At 41.7% G+C, this 26890-nt stretch overlaps 2 protein-coding genes across 2 annotated transcripts in view; one reads left to right on the top strand and one right to left on the bottom strand.

Annotated features, from left to right (window-relative positions):
- The window catches only part of LOC120918789 (BPI fold-containing family C protein-like), a 332741-nt gene that overhangs the window by 222609 nt on the left and 83242 nt on the right, over positions 1-26890 (bottom strand). The window contains exon 3 of the mRNA XM_040330584.1: positions 2298-2371. The gene's annotated coding sequence lies outside the window, so the exon portion shown is untranslated. The remainder of the gene's footprint in view (positions 1-2297; positions 2372-26890) is intronic.
- LOC120918786 (uncharacterized PE-PGRS family protein PE_PGRS54-like) lies at positions 719-24924 on the top strand. The gene is made up of 9 exons (XM_040330577.1): positions 719-808; positions 4242-4362; positions 8812-11905; positions 16015-16143; positions 18506-18643; positions 19571-19619; positions 22879-22939; positions 23018-23668; positions 23720-24924. The coding sequence occupies exons 2-9, from the start codon at positions 4251-4253 to the stop codon at positions 24823-24825; spliced, it is 5340 nt and encodes a 1779-aa protein (XP_040186511.1). The 5' UTR covers positions 719-808; positions 4242-4250; the 3' UTR covers positions 24826-24924.

Genomic DNA, 26890 nt, shown 5'->3' with positions numbered 1-26890 from the left:
TAAGTAAGAGGGGAAAGGTTAACTGCAGGGAAACTACAGGCAATTTGGTGATTAGTCCTTTGTCCACTACCAGACTTTTGGGATACAGCTTTTAGAATTCAGTTCCTCTTTCAATATAATCTATCATTAAAATGAAAAACAAAAATAGCATTGGATCTTGCTCACTGCTAATCTGCATCCACCTATAGGTTCCTCACTGCGATAGGCAGCCACCCTGGCTTATAGAATTGTGCACGAGACAGGAACAGGAGAATGGTTTGGGAGACTGTTGCAGGTATTTTTTCCTGCTTCTTATACGTATAACTATTTTTTTTTCTATTTAATGACAGATTCTCTTTAAAGTATCAAACAGACTGCTTAAATTGTAAAGGACATTCTCATTCTCACATTCTGTTTATTTCATCCAATGGGCAAAACTAGGATTATCATACCCTCAATTGTTTTCTCACCGTATGACCAAATAATAATAATAATAACGATATTACACTTAAAACCAATAAAAAATATATTGTTTTGATCGTAAAGTTATTTAATGGCCAGTTTTAGACATTCAGATTAGTGCTGATTAAAGCCTTGATACTTTATCTTGTAATGGTATCACAGCTAACTATTTATCTTGGACAGATTACAAAGAAAAGTTCTACCTCTGGTAATCTTTTCTGTCATCAGCTGTCCTCTGTAATTGGCATCTCTCGACAATCACTTGGTTTATAAGGGACCATTTCATTGTTGCATCCTCAGTGGATTGGGAAGGTGGAAGCAAGTCTCCACCGAACTCAGGAGAACACACCAAGTTAACCTATCTAAGGTAAGTTGAGAAACTTACATTACTATTCTGAATAATGAGAGGGTGTCACCATACATTAGAGATCTTATTATAGGGGAGCCTCTCTCAACCAGGTTCTGTGGAACCCAATGGTTTCTTCAGACATTGCTAAGGGTTCCTTGGGCAATTTTTTTTACCTCTCAGGCAAATAACAGCTGTTAGGGGACATTATTCCCACTGATCATCGATGTAAGGAGCATACTTATTGCCAGCGTAAAGAAACCCTTCTACTGACCTCCTTCACCCACTGGCCATCAGCCTAAGGGGCCCTTCTCCACTGACCACCTATATAGGAGGACACTACTCTAGCCACCAATGTAAGGGTAATTTTTCCACTGACCATGATTGTGGGAAGTTCCCTGAGACCTGGAAGCTATTTCAAGGGTTTCTCCAAGTTCAAAAGGCTGTAAAAAAGCTCATCTATGGCAATGGCAGACAACCTGATAAATTGCAGACATCCTCTTTATTGGTGTGCAAAGGCCAAAAAATACAATTCAAATTTAGCAAACATTTCCGATGTGATGCCATATGGAGCATGTTTACTAATATGCCACACACAGCATTGTCAATTAATGTTTACTGGACAGGAGTAGAGAAACGTCTCCCTATCAGAACACCTGTTCTGGTACCAAGCGCTAAAGGTTAGATTTCCCTTCAGTGTTTGGGAGATTTTCTCCCATTTTAATCAGGGAAAATCCCATCAATGGGGTCACAAAAATAAAACCCTCCCAATGGTTTTCCCCTCCTCCTCTACCCAAAATAAAATAAAGTAGCTTCAGTCAAAACATTTAAACTTTCAAGCAAAAAACTAATGGGGGGGGGAAACCTAAGCACTTAGAGGAAACACATGTTAAAAAAAGTGGGTTGTGTAGAGTATGTTCACTTTTAAAGTAAATGTTCACTTTGCAAATTTAATTTTCACTTTGTTTAGTGTGAGGTGAAACAAAGTGAAAATTCACTTTGCAACAAATACCCAAGCACATAGAAGAAAAGTTTGAAAAAAGGAGTTTTGCTTCCATGTGATTGAAGTCAGCAAAACTTAATTTCATTCACTAATGCCTTGTACACACAATCGGTTTTCCCGGTGGTAAAAAGTCCGCCGGGAAAACCGAGGGGAAAACCGAGGACCTGCTCGGCAGCTTTTTCCCCCTACACAGGGCCGGGTTTCCCGGCAGCAAAACTGCCACGAGAGCTTTGGTCGGGAAACCTAGCCGTGTGTCTTCTCCATCGCAGGTTTTCCCCATAGGTAAACTGCTGGCTTAAAAACCGAAGGGAATCCCGGCGGGAAAAAAAAATATGTTCTCATTTTTCCTGCCGGGATTCCCGGTGGTTTTCCTGTCGGGAAAACTGCGATGAAGCATACACACGGCCGGTTTTCCCGCCCAAAAGCTGTCATGGCAGTTTTCTCGATGGGAAAACCGGTTGCATTAGCTTAGCAAATCCTTTCTTTAAAGAAGGTTTTTTCACTTACCTTATTGCAGGAGTAGGTGACCTTTGAGAGGTGGAGATCTACCTGAACAATGCGAAAGCGATTAATGCAGCTCCCTTTAAAGAAAAAAAAAAAAAGATGTTAACTAGCTAGACCTAAATAAAAGGAAGGTATGAAGAAAACCTGAAAAATAGGAGAAAACACACCTCTGTAAATATATAAACGTAGCCTTCCTCAAAACTTACTGTGTGTTGACATTAGAGTGGCAAAAGGTTCATGTGTATGTAAACCCAAAATCTAATTTTTAGTATGTTTTGGTATAACCAAACAAATTCATTTTCATAATGGGGATCCTACCAGTAACATAATTTCCTTTTGCAAGCTGACGACTCTAAACCACTCTTTTGTAATTAGCAGAAGGGTTGTCAGCCTTCATTTGTACTTCTTTGGTTAGCTGTTGGGAAAGTCACTTTCAAGCCTCGTACACATGTCCTGTTTTCCCGACGGGAAAACTGCGAGGAGAGCTTTCGGCCAGGAATCCCGACCGTGTGTATGCTCCCTGCCAAAAACCGCCAAACAAAAAAAAGAGAACCTGCTCTCTTTTTTCCCACTGGGAAAACCGGTGGACTTTTGCCCAGTGGTTTTTGGCCGTTTTCCCACGGGAAAGACTGTGATGGAGCATACACATGGCTGGGATTCCCGACCAAAGCTCCATCGCAGTTTTCCTGACGGGAAAACCTCTCGTGTGTAGGGGGAAAGACTGACCAAGCAGGTTCTCGGCTTTCCCCTTGGGATTTCCGACGAGAACTTTTCCCGTCGGAAAACCCGTACATGTGTACGAGGCATAAGAGCTGGGCAATTCTCTGACTGGGCAGAAATTTCTTGTTAGTATTTAACGTTATGTTCTGCTACCATAGATTACATTTTTAATGAAAAAAGAATCTTTTCGTGAATTTTTTATGCTTAATGAGAAGTAAAGTAAGGTCATGATAAGGCTAAGGTAAGATATACGGCGCCTCAAATGAGGGTTTGCACATAATCTTCAGTGTACATAATGCTAGAGAAGACAGTCAGAGACTAGAAGAAACAGTCAACCTCTGGCATACTACAGGTGTGGTTAAAAGTTAAACTTGTGTAGCAGAAAACTGGGGCCATGTTGTAAAGGACTGCTAGAGATCAATGCCATTAAAGCCCCTTTACAAAATGAACACTCCCACTGCTGACTGCTTGGGTTCAAGAGCCTTTGGCTATAGCAGGGGTGCCCAACCAGTGGCCCGCAGAGCCCTCTGATGTGGCCCGCGACCTCCTGCTCTGGGATGGAATAAAAAAAGAATAGAATCCTGTTATAAAAGGTAAGTTTATTACTACAATCATAGTGTATATATGGGCATATCTGTTCTTCAGTGGTTACTGGGCTGCTTTCAAACTGATCCACAAGTGCGGAGAAGTGCACCTGTGGGTTACCTGCACTGAGCCGTAGACTGCTATTACCTGCGAGTTTTGTGTGCTGAGAGTAGAGTGGGCTCTATAGATCTGAGTGGGCTGCCATTCACTCGTTCTGCTCATTGTGGCCCGCGACCGGTTACCAAGTCGCTTAAGTGGCCCTTGCTCTTCAAAAGGTTGGGCACCCCTGGGCTATAGGTTGGGAAACAAGGGTGCTAGGTCATCTTGGAGGTACTGGCTGCTTTTCTTCTGCTTGAATACCTGGGATGTGAGCATATTCCCGATTCCAGAATGTATAGCTTTATCTATGGGATATGTTATTGCTTGCCAATATTTATCAGGGTCCACCAGCAGAAGATTAATCTTTGCTACCTTTGCACTATTTAATGTGGCCAAGCTGTCGTTTTCTTCATATGATTGATCATTTGTGATAGCATTAAATAATCAGTTTGAAAATGTTGACAGCAACTATAACAACTTTTTTTGTGTATTATTGGTAATATATCAATGATTTTATTGCTGTTCATTTTAACCTCATTTCAGAATCAAAGGATGCGGCTTCTCTCGAATATGCTGCTCCTTTGCAGCTTGGCAATCTTATCCCACCATGTCACGTTTGCAAGACCCGCACCCAAAAAATATGCTGTAGATCTAATGTCTTGGGGTATGTTGTCTATGTGTTAATACCTATTTCAGATAAAGATAAAACAATTATAATAAGGTACATTTTGTTGATGTCTACCTATCATTTTCATAGGTTCCAACACCCTCGTCGTGTGTAGGCTCCAGAGCATTTTTCTCATTGTGAAAAATGGGCATTAAAAATTTTGAACATGCTCTAATTTTTCGCGTCATTTTTCACGTTGTCGTTTTTCATGTCGTGAAAAACAGTCGTGTGTGGGCTTTAACGATGTGAAAAAAACGTGCATGCTCAGAAGCAAGTTATGAGACGGGAGCACTCGTTCTGGTAAAACTAGCGTTTGTAATGGAGATAGCACATTCATCACGCTGTAACAGACTGAAAAGCACGAAGACTGAAAAGCGCTAATCTTCTCTTACCAAACTTTTACTAACATGAAATAAGCAAAAGCAGCCCAAAGGGTGGCGCCATCTGAATGGAACTTCCCCTTTATAGTGCCGTCGTACGCGTTGTACGTCACCGCGCTTTGCGCGAGCATTTTTTTTTCACGATCGTGTGTATGCAAGGCAGGCTTGACACCAGTCACATAGAAAAAAACGTTGTTTTTTCTAGAACATTAAAAATGCTGGTGTGTACTCGGCATTAGAGTAGAGACAAACCATTTAACATTAACAGGCCTGCTTACAATGGTCAGCTTTTATTCAATTACAGTATGTAAAACCTTTATCCCTAAAGGAAAAAAAAAAAGGGTTTTCTATAACTGTTTATAAAGTGTTAGCTAGAGTTTGGCCTAAATTTTTTAGTGTATCTAAATCTGCTTGTCCTTCCAGACTGATAATAATAAGAAATCTCCTCACATATATGCAAGAAACCAGCAAATGGTTTGACCCGTGTCTCACACAAAAACTGAAATACTGGGGTTGAAAAGAGTAAAATAGAATACCTTGCAGTGGCTGCCCATCCATTAAGCGCGCAAGGGGGCCGCCCCCCCCCCCCCTATCCATGCTTCCGGCCCCCTAATCTACATTCGGGGCGCCGGACGTATGGATTCCAATGTTTTTTTTTTAAGCACGTGATTAGAGCTTGAGGCTCTAATAGGCTTAAAAAAAGGGTGGCCTCGGGGGACAGAGCACTACGCCCTGAGCCCACCCAGTTATTTGACAACAACGAATGAATATTCGCTATGGTTACACCGATTCTCCATCCGGCCAATCAGTGGGAGACACATGGTTGGAGGAGATGCAGTTAAAGCCTGACTGACGGACCCACCAGCCACCACTGTCCTGTGCGCCTCAGCCACATCCAGCACTCTCTGGCAGAGGAGGGAGGAGGAGGGGAGATCGGAGTGTCATCCCAGACAGGACATCTGCCTTCCTGTCTGTCTCCTGCAGGGGGGGCATTGCCGTTGTACCTGGTGTTTCCCGCCTTCATGTCCAATTACCACGGGGGGTTCTCCCACCAAGGGGGGGTGGTGGCATTGGTTTGCTGCCCCCTTCCCCCACTGGTACCTTGACTATAATAACAATACCTGAGTTCTAACACATAAATGCTAAAACCTCCAAAGAATATGACTAAAGCCCCGTACACACTCTCGGAATTTCCGATGGAAAAAGTCAGACAGACTTTTTCTATTGGAAATTTCGACCGTGGGTATGCCCCATCGGAAATTCCGATGAATTCCATCAGAGTTTACATAGAGAACATGTTCTCTTTTACTCCGATTGAATTCCGATGTGATTTTGGCCGGACAAAGGTCCGATCGTGTGGGTACGGGGCTTAACTTAGGGTTGGAGAAGACACCCTGCCAGTGTAATAAAACTGTCTGGATTCTAGATTACCTTATGGTACCTTAACCTGTGTTTAGAAGACAGTCTACTATAAGTGAATCCCCTATAGGCCTGGTACTACCAAATCGCTCTGCTATTATCCCCAGATTTTGCCTCAGTGTACAACACCAGCCTGCTATGAAGACCTTTTAAAAACAGCTATGTTCTTTATGTCCCTTGCCATTGCACTTTTCTTCTTTTTTTAAAACAGTAATTTCTATTTAGTTTGACAAGTTTACACGGTTATATACATAAGAACATAAGCAGTACAGGAGTTACAGTGCTCAAATAAAGTACGTAATACATATTGCATGTTCAGTAATGCATATTCAGTCACTCAGCCATTCAAGATTTTTGAAAAACATTGAATAATAGTGAATTCAGAGCTAATAGTTTCTCATAAGTTTTATTCAAATTAGCAATACCAACCACTTCTGATAAATTGGTGAGCCAACAATGACTTCCACTGCTGTTGGATTAAGGATCGGGCTGCTAGGAGTACATGGGTGACCAGGGGCGGACTGAACAGTATGTAAAAATCTGTGTTTTTTGTACATCTGTCCCTGATATGTCCGAAAACTGACATGCTTTTGATGTGAAAATCCTGAGATTTTAGCTGCCCCGCCTGTAAGCCCAGGGGCCCCATAATCTTCTATTGCCCGTGGGCCCCATGAGTTGTCAGTCCGCCCCTGTGTGTGACAACCTGTCTATGGTCTTTCCGGAATTTATCTACTGTAACTCAAGAAGATATAACCATGCCAATGGTGCAGCAGAAAACATATAGCACAGTAATGAAGGTTTGTGGTCCAGGATGATAGGACAGTCAAAATAAGAAGCAGCTTGTGTTACACCTAACAGTGTAGCACAAGCCGACTCTTTCCGTGCAAAGTGCTTCCCTAGGCCTGGGCCTTGTTGGCCTGGGCCAGGATACAGCATTGGTGGAGGTAAGTATAACAGGTTTGCTATTTTTTTAAAACGAACCCATACAACCCATTTAAGGTTTTATCACCTTAATGCATTCTATGCATTAAAGTGAAAAACCTTCTGTGCTGCAGCTGCTGTCAATAAAATGCTGTGACACGGAAGGGGGGGGGGGGGAGTCCTGCTGTCTGTGTCAATGCACTCAGCAGCAGGGCTCAGGAGCATGCATGCACTGTGCTCCCATGGAAAGTGGCTTTCTGTAGGGGAAACCCGCCAAAGAAGAGGACCCAGGAGCACCAGCAGGGGGACCCCAGAAGAAGAGGATCAGGGCTGCTCTGTGCAAAAGCATACCTCCCAATCGTCCCGGGTTTCTATGGGATTTTCCCGTGATTTCATGCTAGAGTCCCGGATTCTCCCCTCAGCGTATCATCAGTGTGGGTGCTTTCATTAATTTGCGGTCAGCAGGAAATATCTATTAGTATTGGGGGGTCTAGTGTTATCTAGGAGTATTGAGTATTGGGGGATCTGGTGTTATCTAGGAGTATTGGGGGGTCTGGTGTTATCTATGAGTATAGGGGGGTCTGGTGTTATCTAGGAGTATAGAAGGTATGTGTTTGTGAGACTCCAGATTGTGGCACAGCAATCAATGTATGTTTTATAGGTAAAAGGAAGTCCAGGTTTTGTTTAACTGTGCCTCTTTAGCCCTTACCACTGTTTGGTCGCACCCACTTTTTGACGCGTTGCGCACAGCGCGCTGCAGGTCACTATCTCCCTAAAATGTCCCTCATTCTCAAGTTCCAAAGTTGGGAGTTATGGCAAAAGCATTTCACAGAACAGATAAGTAAAACATGTTTTGTATATAAAAAAAAAATGTGTACGTTAAATACCTCTTTGAAGCTTATCCCTAATGACCTCCAACGACCAGTGGAAAGATTTAAAAAAATAAAGTTTTATTTTACTGAGAGAGTAGCGATTTATTGTGGCAGACTTTCTTGTACAAAGGATTTTATTGAAAAATTATAGATCAACAGAACGATATATAGTAAACTGATCAACAGTAAGTATATTGAAACATAAATGCAATGAACAAGGTTCTATACACAAAGAAGAGATCCCACATGTTAACAAAATGGAGCAGACTCGAAAGATCACCTGGTCTTTTTCTTGCCATCCCCTTTTCACATTTCTATCATTATTTTATCAAAGTAATTTTATTTATTTTTTTAAGTTTATGTAAACTCAAATTCTAAAAGTTGTGTAAATAGCTGATTTTCACCTTGGAAATGTAGTTATGCAAGATTTTAATATTGGTATTAATAAAAGTTGACTAAATACCTGTAAGTCACAACATTTTCTGCTCTCTCTGAAGCCCTTTTTTAATAGGGTGACCACCAGCTTCCATTGTTGTAGGAAAGTGGCCACCCTTTGCTTTCATACAATCTGCTGCAATCAATATCTTTTTCTGGTTGATTGATAGCTGCTCTGACTATTTAACAACCGAGACTGGGACATCCCAGTGTAACTGACACTTTTGCTAGACAATTTGACCTATTATAGAAAATGGGGGAAAAAAATGATCTACTGGCAAGTTTAAAAGTAAAAACATATATATTACATAGACTGAGCATTAAAAACACTGCTGTGTTAATGTTATTGACACACTGCATCTTAAATTTGCATTTTTTTGCCAATAATTAAATTTCCATTTTTTTTTACAATGTTCTAGATAATGCCAAACCAGAAGAAAGTAAACACAGGACTACTTATCATTATAAAGACCATGGAGGATCGTCATCTGATGAAACACTTTGGACATATTATGATTATGAATATGAATATATGGATCCTATGCAAACCTGGTATTATAATGAAGAAACATCTGATAGAGATGTTGGTGAAAAGGTTAGCTGGAATGGTAAAGATAAAAATGGTGGCGGAGGACACAAAAAACATAAGGATCATAAAGGGTCAAATCATGGCCACCACCATTCAAGTGGAAAAAAGGGTAGTCACGATGGACTAACAGGAGGTTTTCTTGGTGGTAATGGACTAGTTGGAGGCTTTCTTGGTGGGGATGGAGTAGCTGGAAGGTTTCTTGGTGGTGATGAACTAGTGGGTGGATTTCTTGGTAGTGAAGGACTATTAGGAGAGCAATTTGGTGATGAAGGAATAGTGGGGGGGGTTCTTGGTGGTGATGGACTAATGGAAGGGCAGTTTGATAGTGGCGTAGTGGGAGGGCTTTATGATATTAATGGAAAAGGAGGGTCTCTTGGTGCGGGTGGAGAATTGGGAGAATTTTACAGTGGGATTGATTTAGCTGGAGGGTATCTTGGTGGTGATGAACTAATGGTTGGATTTATAGGTGGCGATGGACTAGTTGGAGGTTTTTCTGGTGGTGATGGACTAGCACAAGGATATCTTGGTGGTAATGGACAAGCAGGAGGGTATATTTTTGAAGGACAAGAGGGAGGATATGTTGGTGGTAATGGAGTATCAGGAGGGCAACACAGTGGTGGTGGACAAGTGATAGGACATCACGGTGGTGGTGGACAAGTGGGAGAACCTCACGGTGATGGTGGACAAGTGGGAGGATATCACGGTAGTGGTGGACATGTGGGAGGACATCACGGTAGTGGTGGACAAGTGATAGGAGATCACGGTGTTGGTGGACAAGTGGGAGGATATCATGGTGATGGTGGACAAGTGGGAGGACATAACAGTGATGGTGGACAAGTGGGAGGAAATCATGGTGGTGGTGGACAAGTGGGAGGACATCACGGTAGTGGTGGACATGTGGGAGGAGATCACGGTGTTGGTGGACAAGTGGAAGGACATCACGGTGTTGGTGGACACGTGGGAGGATATCATGGTGATGGTGGACAAGTGGGAGGATATCATGGTGATGGTGGACAAGTGGGAGGACAGAACAGTGATGGTGGACAAGTGGGAGGAAATCATGGTGGTGGTGGTGGACAAGTGGGAGGACATTACGGTGATAGTGGACAAGTGGGCGGAAATCATGGTGGTGGTGGACAAGTGGGAGGACATTATGGTGATAGTGGACAAGTGGGAGGACATTACGGTGATAGTGGACAAGTGGGAGGACATTACGGTCATAGTGGACAAGTGAGAGGACATTACGGTGATAGTGGACAAGTGACAGGACATTACGGTGATAGTGGAGAAGTGGGAGGACATTATGGTGATAGTGGACAAGTGGGAGGACATTACGGTGATAGTGGACAAGTGGGAGGACATTACGGTGATAGTGGACAAGTGGGAGGACATCATGGTGGTAGAGGACATGTGGGAGGACATCATGGTGGTAGAGGACATGTGGGAGGACATCATGATGGTGGTGAACATGTGGGAGGACAACATGATGATGGTGGACATGTGGGAGGACATCATAATGGTGGTGGACATGTGGGAGGACATCATGGTGGTAGAGGACATGTGGGAGGACATCATGATGGTGGTGGACATGTGGGAGGACATCATGATGGTAGTGGACAAGTAGGAGGACATCACGGTGGTGGTGGAATATTGGGAGGGCTTCATGGTAGTGGTGATTTGTTGGGAGGAGTTCTTGGGGGTGGTGAAATACCAGGAGGGCTACTTGGCGCGGAAGGATCATTAGGAGGGCTTCTTAGTGATGATTTTCTAGAAGGCTTTCTTGGTGATGATGGAGGGCTTCTCGGTGGAGATTTGTTTGGAGACTTTCTCGGTGAAGATTTGTTTGGAGACTTTCTCGGTGAAGATTTGTTTGGAAACCTTCTCGGTGGAGATCTTCTCGGTGGAGATATGCTTGGAGATGTGCTTGGAGGAATTCTAGGTGAAGAGGGAATAGTGGGAGAGCTTCTCAGTGGAGATTTGCTTGGAGACCTTCTCAATGGAGATTTGCTTGGAGACCTTCTCAATGGAGATTTGCTTGGAGACCTTCTCAATGGAGATTTGCTTGGAGACCTTCTCAATGGAGATTTGCTTGGAGACCTTCTCAATGGAGATTTGCTTGGAGACCTTCTCAATGGAGATTTGCTTGGAGGGCTTCTTGATGGAGATTTGCTTGGAGATGTGCTTGGAGGAATTCTAGGTGAAGATGGAATAGTGGGAGGGCTTCTCAGTGGAGATTTGTTTGGAGATGTGTTTGGAGGAATTCTAGGTGAAGATGGAATAGTGGGAGGGCTTCTCAGTGGAGATTTGCTTGGAGACCTTCTCAATGGAGATTTACTTGGAGGGCTTCTCGATGGAGATTTGCTTGGAGGGCTTCTCGATGGAGATTTGCTTGGAGGGCTTCTCGATGGAGATTTGCTTGGAGGGCTTCTAGGTGAAGATGGAATAGTGGGAGGGCTTCTCAGTGGAGATTTGCTTGGAGACCTTCTCAATGGAGATTTACTTGGAGGGCTTCTCGATGGAGATTTGCTTGGAGGGCTTCTAGGTGAAGATGGAATAGTGGGAGGGCTTCTCAGTGGAGATTTGCTTGGAGACCTTCTCAATGGAGATTTACTTGGAGGGCTTCTCGATGGAGATTTGCTTGGAGGAATTCTAGGTGAAGATGGAATAGTGGGAGGGCTTCTCGGTGGAGATTTGATTGGAGATGTTCTTGGAGGAATTCTAGGTGAAGATGGAATAGTGGGAGGGCTTCTTGGTGGAGATTTGCTTGGAGACCTTCTCGGTGGAGATTTGCTTGGAGGGCTTCTCGGTGGAGATTTGCTTGGAGGGCTTCTTGGTGGAGATTTGCTTGGAGGGCTTCTCGATGGAGATTTGCTAGGAGGGCTTCTCGATGGAGATTTGCTAGGAGGACTTCTTGGAGGTATTGGGTAAGTAAATGTAATGAATAAATTATTAAGAATACAAAATAAGTTAACTTTTAAAATGTATACACATGCATCGTTACAATTTCAAGTGCTTAATGAGAAATATGTTGATTATGTATTCCTAGTTTATTGGCAAAAAGTGATTGCAAAAAATGTATGTCACAGAGTGATAGGAAAGAGAGCACCATATTTATAAGGGTTCAAAATATGTTTATAAAATGCAAGGGTGTTTAATAGCCCAACATATTTTAGGGCATTCTTTCCCCTTTCATCAGGGCTCAATTGTCTGGACTGGAGTAAAATATTTCTAAGTATAGGGGTCTTAGGACTTATTCATACGTGAGGTTAAGGGCGATAAAACCTTGTTAAGCCGTGATTTTACATACTACCAACTTCTACCCCCTTTAGCTAAAGAGACAGTGAGTGTACACATTTCAGTAAATGGGGCCACTCTGCAACCACCCTGCAACTGCGTGCCGTGCATGTAGTTGTGGCACACAAGTGCAGGATTCAAAGGGTTAAAGCAGGAGGTGAGGTTGCACAACAACACCTCTTCATCACTGTTTTCTGAACTGCGCCAAAGTTTAAATGTTATCAAATAAAGGGGCCCCCAGATACCCCCCCCCCCAAATGAATGCGTAAAGTGTACATTTTACTCTTGGATACTTATCCATAAAAATAAAAAATAAAGGAACACAATGACACATTTGTATTGTCAATCACATTGTCCAGTGATGTAGATTCATTGCCAATAACAAGAGATGTCTACTACCCACCCACTGATGACAAGTATCTGCAATCTAAGATGTTTTTTTGGGAATGATATTCCCCCACCCACCCAGATATTCCCCCACCCATTGTTTTTCCTATCCACAAATCAGTTGCCAGGGAAGGAGTAAAAGGGAATACTATAACATTTCACTTGCATGACAGTAGTAGCTCTGATTCTGTTGGGGCTACTGATTATACTATTATATTCAAAATGGTGACAGTAGCAGTCTCAGGGCTGCAAGGTTCTCAATATTCTGTTATAAAGGTCCCATATTGCAAAATAAAAAATCTGTTTCACAGAGCTCACTTGCTCTGGTTAGGCTGCTTTCATCAGCCAGGGAACTCCAATGGCCTAGCCCAGTGATGGCCAACCTTGGCACCCCAGATGTTTTGGAACTACATTTCCCATGATGCTCAACTACACTGCAGAGTGCATGAGCATCATGGGAAATGTAGTTCCAAAACATCTGGGGTGCCAAGGTTCGCCATCACTGGCCTAGCCAAAGAAATCTAAGAGGATCCTTATTCGCTTCACATTAGATCAATACAAGGTAAAACAAACAATGGATTTCGGGGGTCTAGGCATTCCCTCTTCCTTAAGGCTTAAGAGTACAGTAAAACCTTGGTTTGCGAGCATATTTTGTTCCAGAAACATGCTTGTATTTCCAAAGCACTTGTATATCAAAGCATTTTTTTACAGGGTATCAAAGAGAAGAGAGGCACCTCTAAGTGTAGCAAAAGGTTGCTAAATGTTGTACCTTCATTAAATGTAACCATATTGCTACACTTAGAGGCTTTTTAGGCTTGTTAGGCTTGTCTTCTTTTTATACTGAGTTGTGACATGACGCTACTCTTATATCAAGACATCGCTTGTATATCAAGGCAAAATGTATCAAAACATTTTGCTTGTCTTTCAAAACGCTCTCAAACCAAGTTACTCTCAAACCAAGGTTTTACTGTAATATGAACTGGAGTAGTAAAGCTATAGAATAGTGAAATAATTGTAGAAAACTAAATCATATGATTGCTGGGTTTTCTTCTAGGTTGGGATTATTGAAAACGAATGAGGCAAGATACTTTGGCTGTTTTACCTTGCATTCATATAATATGAAGCATATAAAAATGTTGTACTCTGTAACCATTGGTGTGTAGCTGTCATTGCATCTTCCAATAGGGATCCCACAGTTCCCCAGCTATTAATATTGAGGTAACCACTGTATAGGGAGCCTATGGCTTGCAATGTCACTCTACCACCAGAAATGACTATGAAGTCAATTCACTAACGTTTACCGCATGCAATAACATGGTCATGTGACTCAGGGGTCAAGTCCTGGGGAAAAAAGTGTGGGAACTCCCACCCAAGATCCGATATGAAGGCGGGGGAAGAAACATAGTGGCCAGCTGTGCTGGCAAGCGCTGCTCACTAGTACAGCATCGTGCGGAGAGGGAGAGGGAGGGGGAAAGAGCCCGTGGCTGCAGTGGCGTTACTAGGGTTGCGTAGTATAGTCGCCCCTCAGTATAGACCCCCCTCCACTAAGTATAGACCCCCCTCCATCAGTGCAGGCTCCCCACTAAGTATAAACCCCTCCCTCAGTACAGACCTTCCTCTGTACAGACCCCCCCCCTCCATTAGTACAGACCCCCCAGGACAAGTCATGACCTAGGTGGTACATCATTAACATATTCCAATCTGCTATTAACATTTTTATGTTGTTTATTTTTATTAAACATTATTTATAGATTTAAAAAAAAAAATCTATACTTTGTCATTTCAATTTTTAAAATGTTTAAAAAAAAATCTAAATATTTCTCCTAATAATGGTATTTCTGCCTGGGTCAAGCAAACACCTACAGAAATGGCAAGGTTGCAAAAAAAAAAACACTAAGTACCAAATGAATCAAACCATGAAGTACTGACTGTAGTAGAGGATGTACCAGTGGCTGAAGCTGGCCCAATATGCATTCAAGGTACTGGCCTGCCCTGCTACAAGTGTCATGTCAGAGAGTGCCTTCAGCACAGCCACAAGATTTGTGACTATGAAGCTCACATGTATTAAAATGATTTAGGCTTGGATCACAGAAGACTCACTGCGGGTGAAACAGCTGCGGCGGAGAGAGCTCCTCTGGAACTGACATGGAGAGGAGGAGGGAAGGGAAGAAAATTGTAGCTTGAGCGACTCCACCAATGTGGCGCCTGGGTCAACTGCACCCTGTGTAGGATCAGCCCTGGGCTCGGGCGGCTCGAATCCTGCAAAGGGAACGGCGTTCCTGCTGGGAAAAAAGTGCAGGGACGCTGTTCGTACGCGTTCCCGCAGGACTCGAGCCCTGATGTGACTCATAAATAATCAATTATCGAATGCGGTAAAAAAAGTTCACGTCACAAAAAAAGATTATGCAGTAGTTACCGCAAAATAAATAATGTGCTGGTAAAAAAAATGGGGGGCTAAATACTAAATTTTGGTAGCCACCAGAACAGGAATAGAGGGAAAACCACGAATAGGGACTTTTATTTCTGTGACAATTTCTGTGAGGGAATTTCTCTCACATTGGAAATATATCCTATCATTTGTAGTTGAATCTACAGGACAGGAAATGAAGGCAAATCTCTCTATTGAGACACAAACTGGAAAAAAAGACACTGGGCCGGATTCAGATACCTGAGCGTATCTTTCCTCCGGGAAACAGGCCGACAAGAATCTCAATGAGAAAATAGAGAGCAGGATCTCTATTTTTCTCGTCAAGATTCTGGGCAAGTTTTCAGACGAGAAACCTCAAAGCTTCGTACACACGTTCGGTATACTCGGCAAGAAAGCTCTGCTAGCAGTTTTCTTGCTGGTTCTTGCCGAGAAAACCGAGCGTGTGTACGAGGCTTTAGTTGTTGTTGTTGGCCAACAATCTGATTGTGTGTACCAGGCTTTACATTTTGAATCTCCCCCCACTTTTTTTCTTGGTCACAATGGTCACTTGTACAAATAATAGTGTGAATCTCTCCATCAGGGACACAGACTAATTTAAAAAACCTGGCAGAGGGTCTAACCCTACCCCACTCTATCCAAAACGTAAAAAAGCTATGCCTAAAGACACATTTTATTGCAATGAAAATGCTAATATAAGTTCCAAAGACCGTGAAGTATGAATGTATCTGGATCTGGAACTTTTTTTCGGTGTGTGCCATGAAGCAATTAAGAATCAGAATGGCTATTTCTGAACTTTCTATTGTGTAAAATAGGGCTCGGTTATTTGCCTCAGGGTATTTAATCTTGTCCCAGGCAAAAAAAAAGAAGTTAATGAAATAGTGGCATATCAGAATGATAATAACATACACTATGTATATTTCACAGATGCATTGATATCATCTTCCCATCTATCAAGTTAACCCCAATGGAGGGCTGCATTGGATTCACACTTGATGTTTTAACCAGGGTATCATCTGGAGCATCAGGTGGTGATGCAGTAGCACAAGCAAGCAGGTAAATTATATCATATATAGCATCAGGGCAATCTTTAATGTTGATTGGACCCTGGGCAAAAAAAATCTTACCCCCCCCCCCCCCCCCATGTAATTTTGCTCTCTGAGACATACAACAAATATCAGCTAGACTTAAAATCAGTTTATTGTATCAGATCAGGAAGTGATTAGGATTGGTTGCTAGAGGTTACAGCACATCATCTCTTCACTGGCGAGGGGCATGATATACACATGAATGCCGCCTTTATTTACATATGAATGCAGCGACCTCAGCTATTTACATATGAATCCCGCTGCTATTTTTATATGAATACTCCTGTTATTTACATATGAATGGCGGTTATTTACATGTAAACACGGAGTCTGCAGGTGAATATTCTGTACACAATAGAGCAGAGCTGGGCAGCATTAGTAGCAGCACTTCACACTGACATATCAGGACACACAACAATGACAGGGCCCAGGGTAGCTGCCCCTTTTTCCCTGCCTTAACCACTTAAGCCCCGGACCAATATGCTGGCTAAAGACCCAAGGGGTTTTTACAGTTCGGGACTGCGTCGCTTTAACAGACAATTGCACGGTCGTGCAACGTGGCTCCCAAACAAAATTGGCGTCCTTTTTTTCCCCACAAATAGAGCTTTTTTTTGGTGGTATTTGATCACCTCTGCGGTTTTTATTTTTTGCGCTATAAACAAAAATAGAGCGACAATTTTGAAAAAAATGCAATATTTTTTACTTTTTGCTGTAATAAATATCCCCCAAAAACATATATACATTTTTTTTTTTTCCTCAGTTTAGGCCGATACGTATTCTTCTACCTATTTTTGGTAAAAAAAATCGCAATAATCGTTTATCGGTTGGTTTGCGCAAAATTTATAGCGTTTACAAAATAGGGGATAGTTTTTTTGCATTTTTATTTTTTTTACCAGTAATGGCGGCGATCCGCGATTTTTTTCGTGACTGCGACATTATGGCGGACACTTCGGACAATTTTGACACATTTTTGGGACCATTGTCATTTTCACAGCAAAAAATGCATTTAAATTGCATTGTTTATTGTGAAAATGACAGTTGCAGTTTGGGAGTTAAACACAGGGGGCGCTGTAACATTTAGGGATCACTGTGTATGTGTTTACTAGTGTAAGGGGGTGTGGCTGTAGGACTGACATCATCGATCGAGTCTCCCCTATAAAAGGGATCACTCGATCGATGCGCCGCCACAGTGAAGCACGGGGAAGCCGTGTTTACATACGGCTCTTCCCGTTCTTCAGCTCCGGGGAGCGATCGCGACGGAGCGGCTATAAACAAATAGCCGCGCCGTCGTCCCGGATCGCTCCCCGAGCAGACCCGACCTCCGCATGTACCGGGGGGGGGTCCCGATCGGACCCCCCACCCACGTCTAGGCAGGCACGTACAGGTACGTTGATGTGCCTGTCCGTGCCATTCTGCCGACGTAAATGTACATGAGGAGGTCGGGAAGTGGTTAAAGACGGCCCTGTATAGCATGCACAGTATATTGACTATTTTTGTGCTTACCCATCATACAGAAGTAGGGCTACAACTAACGATAATTTTCATAATCGATTGGTTGGCCGATTATTGTTTTGATTAATCGGATAATAGCCTTAAAAGAAAAAAAAAATTGCATCATATTTTTTTTTAGCACAGCAGCACTTTTGAAAGGAACTTGGGAAAGGAACTTATCAACTGAGAACTGCTATATGTTTATGTGCACGTCTTTTTTTGGACTTTTACTGGTCACATGCTTATTATTGATTTGCACTATTTCTAGCACAGCAGCACCCGTGGAAGGCACATGTGAAAATAACCTTCTAAATAGAAGCTTATACATATTTGTACGTGTTTTTTAAGCTTTCACTGGCTACATGCTTGATATATTTATAAAAATTTTTTTGATAAATTTTGAAAATAATTTTGTATGCACTACAGTTGCACTTTATTGTATTTATTCAGGCTGTCAGCGCTGTGGTACTTATACCCTTTACTAACTACACTAACTAATATCTTTTTTTTTTTTTTTTTTACAAAAATGCTGTGTTGTCAGCCCAAAATAGGACAGAGTGCATTTCAGACAAAATAAAATGATATTTTTCTGTACTTGCAAGGTCTGAAAAAGTATAAAACATGGGGGCATGTGACTACAAATGTTTTGAATGCCCTGACTTGCACTTCAATATATGAAAATAGCATAAACCAGAAAACCATGTGTAATGTAGGATACATATTATTTCAAAACAACTTTGCATCTGTCATTCAATAATGTATGTGCATTTATACAAAAGAATGCAATTGTTTTTTTCTGTTCAGTTTACTTACCGAAAATTTCTCTTATGTTCTCTTAGTCCTTTAGACATGGTTTCTTTCAAAATAGAAATTGACTTTGAGATTGAAATCACTATAGAGGATGTAGGTGCCGGTCTTCAACTTAAGGTCGATAGCTGCCTAATGATGTTCGAAGGCATGACAATAGAGGGTTTGATGTAAGTAAAATACCTGCTTTAGATAAAGCATACTTACTGTAAGATATTTTCTTTAATGTGTAATACATGTGTACTAAGTTAAAGTGGATGTAAATCCACATTTATTTTTTTGATGTCACAATGTACAGTATAAGATTTCCAATAATCTGTGCCCAGTCTTGCCACACAGAGTTAATCCAGCTCTGAGCAATCCTCTTTTATTGTTCAGTGAAATAAAACGGACTTACAGAGAAAAACCTTAGTCCGTTCCGCCCCCTTGCTGTGAGTGACAGGTTATTTACATATCTCATGCACTGGCCTGGAGTCAGGCGTTATTTTTAAATTCCCACCCCCACTCCTTTTCTGAAGTCATGTGGTGACTTCTCTGGATTTTGACTGGATGTTAGTGATCATAGCAGAATTTAGTGTAAGGGGAGTGTAGAGGGTGGAGAGTCTACTGACATCACAACTCCACCCACCAAGCTCCAGACAACAGATCCACCCACGGAATCTGCAGTTTTTCAGGTCTCATAACAGACAGAGGGGAGACATTTGACAGACCCCCTTAGCCCCCTAATACTTACCTGAGCCCCATCTCGATCAAGTAGCACATGAATTTCATGTGATATCAGCCTCTCACAATCTCCTGTGAAGTGGCACTCAGTCTGGCAGAGGAAGGAGCAGCACTGGGAGCCAGTTGGTTAAGCTGCTTTACCTGGTCCCCTAGGACTAAATGAAAAACAGTGGGAGACCTATACAAGGAAAACTTGTCTCTCCCACTGCTGCCTAAAGGGTCAAGTCTACTCTGCCTAATTATACATTTGGATTGGCAATAAATTAGCAGCATATTTTCCACTTAAGTGAGGATTGTTGGAACCCTTTGTTTGCAGTTGTGAAGCTGATCTGAGTTCTCTATATACTTATTTTCCTTTTTCTGATTAAATCTAGGGTACTTGACATGGTAGGACCTATGATAAAAGGCATGCTGCCCGGCCTTGTAAGTATATTCCTTTGAATGCTATGCTGATATGTTACACATTTGCTTTGGCAAAATTGAATAAATACCTACTCTAATTAAAACTTTGATACTAAGATACTAAGAAAAGCTGAGTGTGAATTACCAGCTATTGAACGGATCTCATTGTTGACCCATAGGCGACGCTTTAATTTTTTTACTGGTTACATGTTTTGAGTTACAGAGGAGGTCTAGGGCTAGAATTATTGCTCTCACTCACGTTTGCGGCGATACCTCACATGTGTGATTTGAACACCGTTTACATATGTGGGCACACATGTGCGTTCACTTTTGCGCGCAAGCACACGGGGACAGGGGCGCTTTACTTTTTTTTTATTGTTAATTTTTTACGTTTATTTATCTATTTTTTTTTTTACTTTTTTTAATCACAATTATTCCTATTACAAGGAATATAAACATCCCTTGTAATACAGTAGGAATATGCATGACAGGTCCTCTTTACAGTGAGTTATGTTAGGTCAATAAAACCCCACATCTCACCTCTAGGCTGGGAAGCCTGAAATAAAAAAAATAAAAAAAACAATCTCAGTTTTCCTGCCGAGGCAGCGCCAATTGTTTAAATCTAGAGGCCGGTCGTGGGGACATCACTCCTCGCCACCCGTAAGAACAATCAAGCGCGCTATGATCATACTTATGGTGTAGGGAATTGCCGGCTCTAAAAGACGATATCTGAATGATGTTTGTAACTGCAGGTATCATTCAGATGCTCAAATTCAAGGACGTCATATGACGGCCGGCGGTGGCAAGTGGTTAATCGTCCATTCATGTGCAAGCAAAAAATAATTTTTTTCCTTGCTCATGGTTGGATATTCTTTGCCAAGCTGATTTTTAATTTTATTTTTACATTATTTTAAGCTCATTGACTACGATAATTGAAAAGCCACTTTGAAAAGTGAATGTTCTCGGTTCGTTTAATAAATCGGGGTCAAAATGCGGACAAGAAACGGACAGTCGTAGTAATACATTGGCAAGAATCGGGCAGTCACTACAATATGTAGGCAAGAAATGGGCAACCGTTATAATACATTGGGAAACAAAGTGGCAATTGTTACAACACCTAGGTAACAAACAGACAATCAATGCAATATGTAGGCAACACGATAATCTTGACTATACAGGGCAGCAAATGGACAGAGATCACAATACTTAGCCAACAAACAGACAACTTATACAATACATAGAAATAAAGATGCTATTGGGACAATACCAAGCTAGTAAACAAGTAGTCATGACAATATGTGGACAAGAAACAACCAGGTATTAAAATAAGCCACATTTATAACACCTCTTCCCAGCTAATGAGATTTTTTATTTGGAATAGGAACAGGTCCATGATGTATCAAAGAAGCTTATATAGTCCTCAGGGAGCCATTTAAAGCCAATTAACCACTTGGAGACCCGGCCATTGTAAAATGACGGCCACAAGTTGGCTCTAGAATGCCGGGAGCACGTCTATTGATGTTCTCGGTTCCACCAGCCAATGGGGGCGCGCGTGCCTGCCGCGTCATTGAGGTGCCGATGCACGTGTCTGTGGCCGCGATGTCTGCCAGGTACCCGCGATCGGCCGTTACACAGATCCACGTCCTGTCGAGGAGAGGAGAGCGATGCTGTGTCCCTTGTACACAGCTACACAGTTCAGTCACCTCCCCCAGTCAGTCCCCTCCCCCCACAGTTAGAATCACTAGTAGGGAACACATTTTTACCCCCTTCCTCGCCCCCTAGTGTTAACCCCTTCCCAGCCAGTCACATTTATACAGTAATCAGTGCATATTTATAGCACTAATCGCTGTATAAATGTAAATGGTCTCAAAATGTGTCAAAAGTGTCCTATGTGTCTGCCATAGTGTCGCAGTCACAATAAAAAGTTGCAGATCGCTGCCATTACTAGTAAAAAAATAATAATAATAAAAATGTCATAATTCTGTCCCCTATTTTGTAGGCGCTATAACTTTTGCACAAACCAATCACTATACGCCTATTGCGTTTTTTTTTTTACTAAAATATGTAGAAGAATACGTATCGGCCTGAACTGAAAAAAAAAATCTAAAACATATTGTAGTTTTTTTTTTCACTTCAACGGGAAAACTCGATTTGATATGCGAGTACTTTTGATTACGAACATACTCCTGGAACGGATTATGCTCGTAATCCAAGGTTCAACTGTACTTACCTTTCTGGTCAGTGGATGGCGTGTTAAATCTTCATCCTCCGAAGTGCTCCAGTTGTTGCTGCTAGCTGATGTTTCCGGTTGTGTCAAATACCATGCCACATCCCCTCCTGCTGCACTCTGTGGTTCCTCCTACCAACTGCTATGCCCCTATAGGACACAGTAGTGATGTAGTAGCTGGTGGTATTTTTTTGACATACTTGGAAATGTTAGATAACAGCAGTGCCTGGAGCCAGTCAATGTTGTTTGTTATCAGACAAGAATTACCAGCTTGTAGTAAAATGTCCAAGTGATCTGGTTCCAACCCTTAGATCTTATTTGTAGAAAATGAAGCCATCAGAAAAAGCCCATGTGCACTAATGCCAATGCTGGGGCTCATAGGTGTTCGCAGCCTATTACATTAGGGTGTGCACGCCAAAGCTCAAACACTACCTACCGCTCGCCTATTACATTAGGGTGTGCACGCCAAAGCTCAAACACTACCTACCGCTCGCATTCAAAAAGGGAAGGGGCCAATAAATAACATATTTACTAGCCCCTTCCCCCATTCTTCCTAAAACATCCCTGCAACAACAGCCAGTGGGAGGGGAGGGAAGCCGGAAGCGGTGCTAGGGAGGTGCTAGAGCAGTAGGGAGAATCTATGCTGAACAGGGTGATTGGGATGTGCCTGGGCACACCTGGCACACCCTGTGCGCACGCCTATGCTGGGGATTTAATCCTGAAAAAGCTTTAGCAGGATGGCCAGATATCTGGATTTTTGTCATCCTTGAAGATTCAGGAACCAACTAATTGCCCGCCTAAAGTAATCAGTGTATGCAATCATTATGTGATTGTTTGGTACAGATTGCAAGTGGTTAGGTCATTTTCTAAATGCATACATGAATGACTAGAAGTCCAGGTTTAAGCCACCCACACAGCAGGCTAGCCACCCAACCAAATGTGTGTTTCTTTTTTTTAACATAACACTCCATATTATCTAAACGTATAATAACATAATGCAGTAATTTCTTTTGTGGGGGCTGACCTGCATGTTCCTTTTTGCTAATAAAACAGGTGTGCCCCGTGTTTGATGTAGCCGTTGGACTTGCAAATGCAGCCGTTGGCTTGGCAGGTGGTAAGTACATTTATTACCTTAAGTAATCAAAGTAATTCTGAATAATGTGTTTTACCGCCTTCTACTTTTTGTTTACAGGTCTGGTGCCTATGGACTTACTTGGGGGTGAAGGAGGCGGCTTATTAGGTGGCATAACAGATTTGATCCCATTAGATATTGTAACTGATTTAGCAGGTAGCATAACAGAGCTTATTCCTTTGGATATGATAAATAATCTTTTAGACGCTCCTTTGGATTTATTAGGTGGTATAACAGATTTAGCAGGAGGTCTTTTAGAAACTCCTTTAGATCTATTAGGTGGTATAACAGATTTAGCAGGAGGTCTTTTAGAAACTCCTTTAGATCTATTAGGTGGTATAACAGATTTAGCAGGAGGTCTTTTAGAAACTCCTTTTGATCTATTAGGTGGTATAACAGATTTAGCAGGAGGTCTTTTAGAAACTCCTTTTGATCTATTAGGTGGTCTAACAGATTTAGCAGGAGGTCTTTTAGAAACTCCTTTAGATCTATTAGGTGGTATAACAGATTTAGCAGGAGGTCTTTTAGAAACTCCTTTTGATCTATTAGGTGGTCTAACAGATTTACCAGGAGGTCTTTTAGAAACTCCTTTTGATCTATTAGGTGGTCTAACAGATTTAGCAGGAGGTCTTTTAGAAACTCCTTTTGATATATTAGGTGGTCTAACAGATTTACCAGGAGGTCTTTTAGAAGTTCCTTTTGATATATTAGATGGTCTAACAGATTTAACAGATCTTTTAGAAGCTCCTTTCGATATATTAGGTGATCTAACAGATTTAGCAGAAGATCTTTTAAAAGCTCCTATGCAATTATTAGGTGATCTAACAGATGGTTTACAATTAGATGTGTTAGGTGAATTATCAGACACAGTTTTAGGTATCAATGATAACATATTAAGTAGCATATCAGATGCTCTAGAAGATATTCTCTCACTTGATATATTACCGGACCTAGAGGGTATAATAGATGATGTAATAGGCGGAGTGTTAGATGAAGTAGCAGATATAACTGAAACTATGTCTGAATTAATAGCTGATGTTGTAAGCGTGCCAGAAAGCTTGTTAGAAAGCTGGAACACATATAGCAGCAGTAATTCAGATGAGAATAATGAATCTGGAGCCAAGGGATGGGGTAGATTTAAAGGAACTAGAGAAGGTATCTCATCAGAAGAAATAAGATATGGTGGACAACAATCAGAAGATGTAGATGGTGAATATGGCGGATTTGGGTTCTGGGGCCAGGGAGGTAGAAACGGAGGATGGAACATTGATAGCAATAGTAATTCAAATGAGAAATATGAATTTGGAGCCAACCAAGCTGGGGGAACCTTCAATGGAAGAGGTGGATTTAGAGGAGATGAACAAGGTAGCATATCAGGACAAATAAGATATGGTGGAGAAAAATCAGGCGGTGTAGTAGGAGGATTTGGGACCTGGGGCCAGGGGGGTGAAGGTGGCAGTTGGGACGCTAATGGTAATGCTATTTATGCTGATGGATATCAATTTGGAGGCAGTATGGGTGATGGAAATGTTAATGGATTTGGTGGAACTGGAGGACAAATAGCAGGAGGTGTAAATGGCAAAGGATCTGAGTACTGGGTCCAGGGAGGCTCTGGTGAATTTGGAGGAGGTATAGGTGGGCAATGGAGCTTTGCTGGAGGCCTTGGTGGCGATGGAATTATATTAAATGATTACGAATTTGGAGCTAGCAAAGATGGAGGAACTTTCAATGGATTTGGAGGACTAAAAGAAACTGGAGAAGGTGGCAGCTTTGGTGGATTTTTTTCAAGTTTTGGAGGTCAGGAGTTTTCCCAAACAGACTTTACTGAATCAGGGATGTCTGAAGGTGGTGGTTCCATTTTCTGGTAACAGTGGATGGGGTCTGTAGGGAAGGGAATGTCAGGCATGAAAGGTGAAACATTTACTTGGAGTGAAAGCATTCCTGTACAAGAGAAAAGTCTGGTCCAAGAAAGGGAAATGGTAATTCTAGGGTGCAGAACACAATTATTCTAGTCATTTGGTTGATTAAAAAAAAAATCCATTAAAAGTTCAATTTAAAACCAATCATATTTGATCAATTTTCTGAAAAGCATGTTTGAATGGAACATTTGAATGCAAATAATCAATATTAATGCCATGTATTCCTGAACATTGTATACATTACTTTTAAACAATTGTCTTTCTGATTATCAAAAACTGTATTATAATGCAGTCTGTGTTAATTAAAAATAAATTGTTCTGTGAATACGTTTCTTTACTTTTTTTTTATAATCAATGTGAGTATGAAGACATACACACAAACTTTAAGCACAAGGTTACATTCACATTTGGTATGCTGGTGGTCTCAGCCACTCACCAGCTTCTTAAATAAAACTTGTATTAGAAAAATATGTCAGGCTGCCAGTGGCAAAGCTAGACATTCTGTCACCCGGGACAAAGACTTAGTTTGGCGCCCCCAAACCCCTCCCCCCCAAAAAAGAGGTTGGTGTCAGTACTGTTTTATTTTTGTTATTTAATTTCCATTTAAAATTATTTTACAACTGAATATTTTTTTTTAACAAAATTGCTATATTACATCAATACCCCCTTGCACCAGTGTCCCCCTTACATCAGTGTCCCCCTTACATCAGTGCCCCCCTTACATCAGTGCCCCCCTTACATCAGTGCCCCCCTTACATCAGTGTCCCCCTTACATCAGTGCCCCCATACATCAATGCCCCACTTAAATCAATGTCCCCCTTCCATCAATGCCCCTTACATCAGTGTCCCCCATACATCAATGCCCCCTTACATTAGTGTCACCCTTACATCAGTGTCACCCTTACATCAATGCCCCCTTACATTAGTGTCACCCTTACATCAGTGTACCCCTTACATCAATGCCTCCTTACACCAGTGTCCCCCTTACATAAATGCCCCCTTACATCAGTGTCCCCCTTACATCAATAGCTGGGTGAAAAAATGAATAAAAACCTGAATATGTCAGAATTATATCACAATTAACCAGGCAGCGCTGGACATATGCAACATTTAGACTTTAAACAAATAAATATATAAATATTGAATATTGTCCTTGGAATAGAAAAGTTCTTACATGAAGAATGGCAGTCTTATGTTCCAATGTTTTTATTAGAAAAGATGAAATGATATTAACAGACAAGAAGCGTATCTAGTCATTGTACAGTCATAATAGCAAATGAAATTTCAATATCAAGGGCCCTGACGTCTAAAACTTCTAGTTGGAATATCATGAAAACATTGGTAAAAAGAAAAACAAAAATAGAATACATAATCTAATAGAGATCACATAGACTAACAGCAAACAATTCTTTCCCTCAACTACGGGTCGATCGTTGACCGACAATGATCACACAATGCGTATAAGGCAGGAAAGAGGACGTCAACGCCCAGCAAACCCTGCATGGGCTGAATCCAGTCATGTTAATAACAACATACAAAAGCAATAAGGACAGAGAAGTCCAAGAAAGAAAGTAAGATATAAAGGAAAGAATTAGAGAGGAAAGAGAAAAAGAAGAGAAAAGTAAGAAGTGAAAAGGGAGGGGGGGGGGGGAACCACGGATCGGCATCTCCAAGCTATAGAACTAAAAATTATAACTAACTAAGTCCCACGCACACTGGTATCATTGGTGAGATAACCAATCCAAGGATCCCACACCTGATGAAAAAATTTCATTTTATCTTGTGTTAGGGCCGACAACCTCTCATTTAACATCAGCCAGGATAATTTGCCCTTAAGCTGTTCAAATGGGAGAGCGGCTGACCTCCAATTTCTGGCAATGGTGATCCTGGCCGAAATAAATATAAATGTCAGTAGTCGCCTGCCAGACTTAGGGGCCTCAACCCCCCCACTTCCCAACAGCGCCTGCTTCGCCGACTTGGGCAGGTTTATCCGGGTGAGGGAGTAAATAAAGTT

The sequence above is a fragment of the Rana temporaria genome, chromosome 12 (genome assembly GCF_905171775.1).
Source record: "Rana temporaria chromosome 12, aRanTem1.1, whole genome shotgun sequence".
NCBI classification, from domain to species: domain Eukaryota; kingdom Metazoa; phylum Chordata; class Amphibia; order Anura; family Ranidae; genus Rana; species Rana temporaria.
The sequence above is the reverse complement of the archived record's forward strand: the minus strand, read 5'-3'. Positions and strand labels throughout refer to the sequence as shown.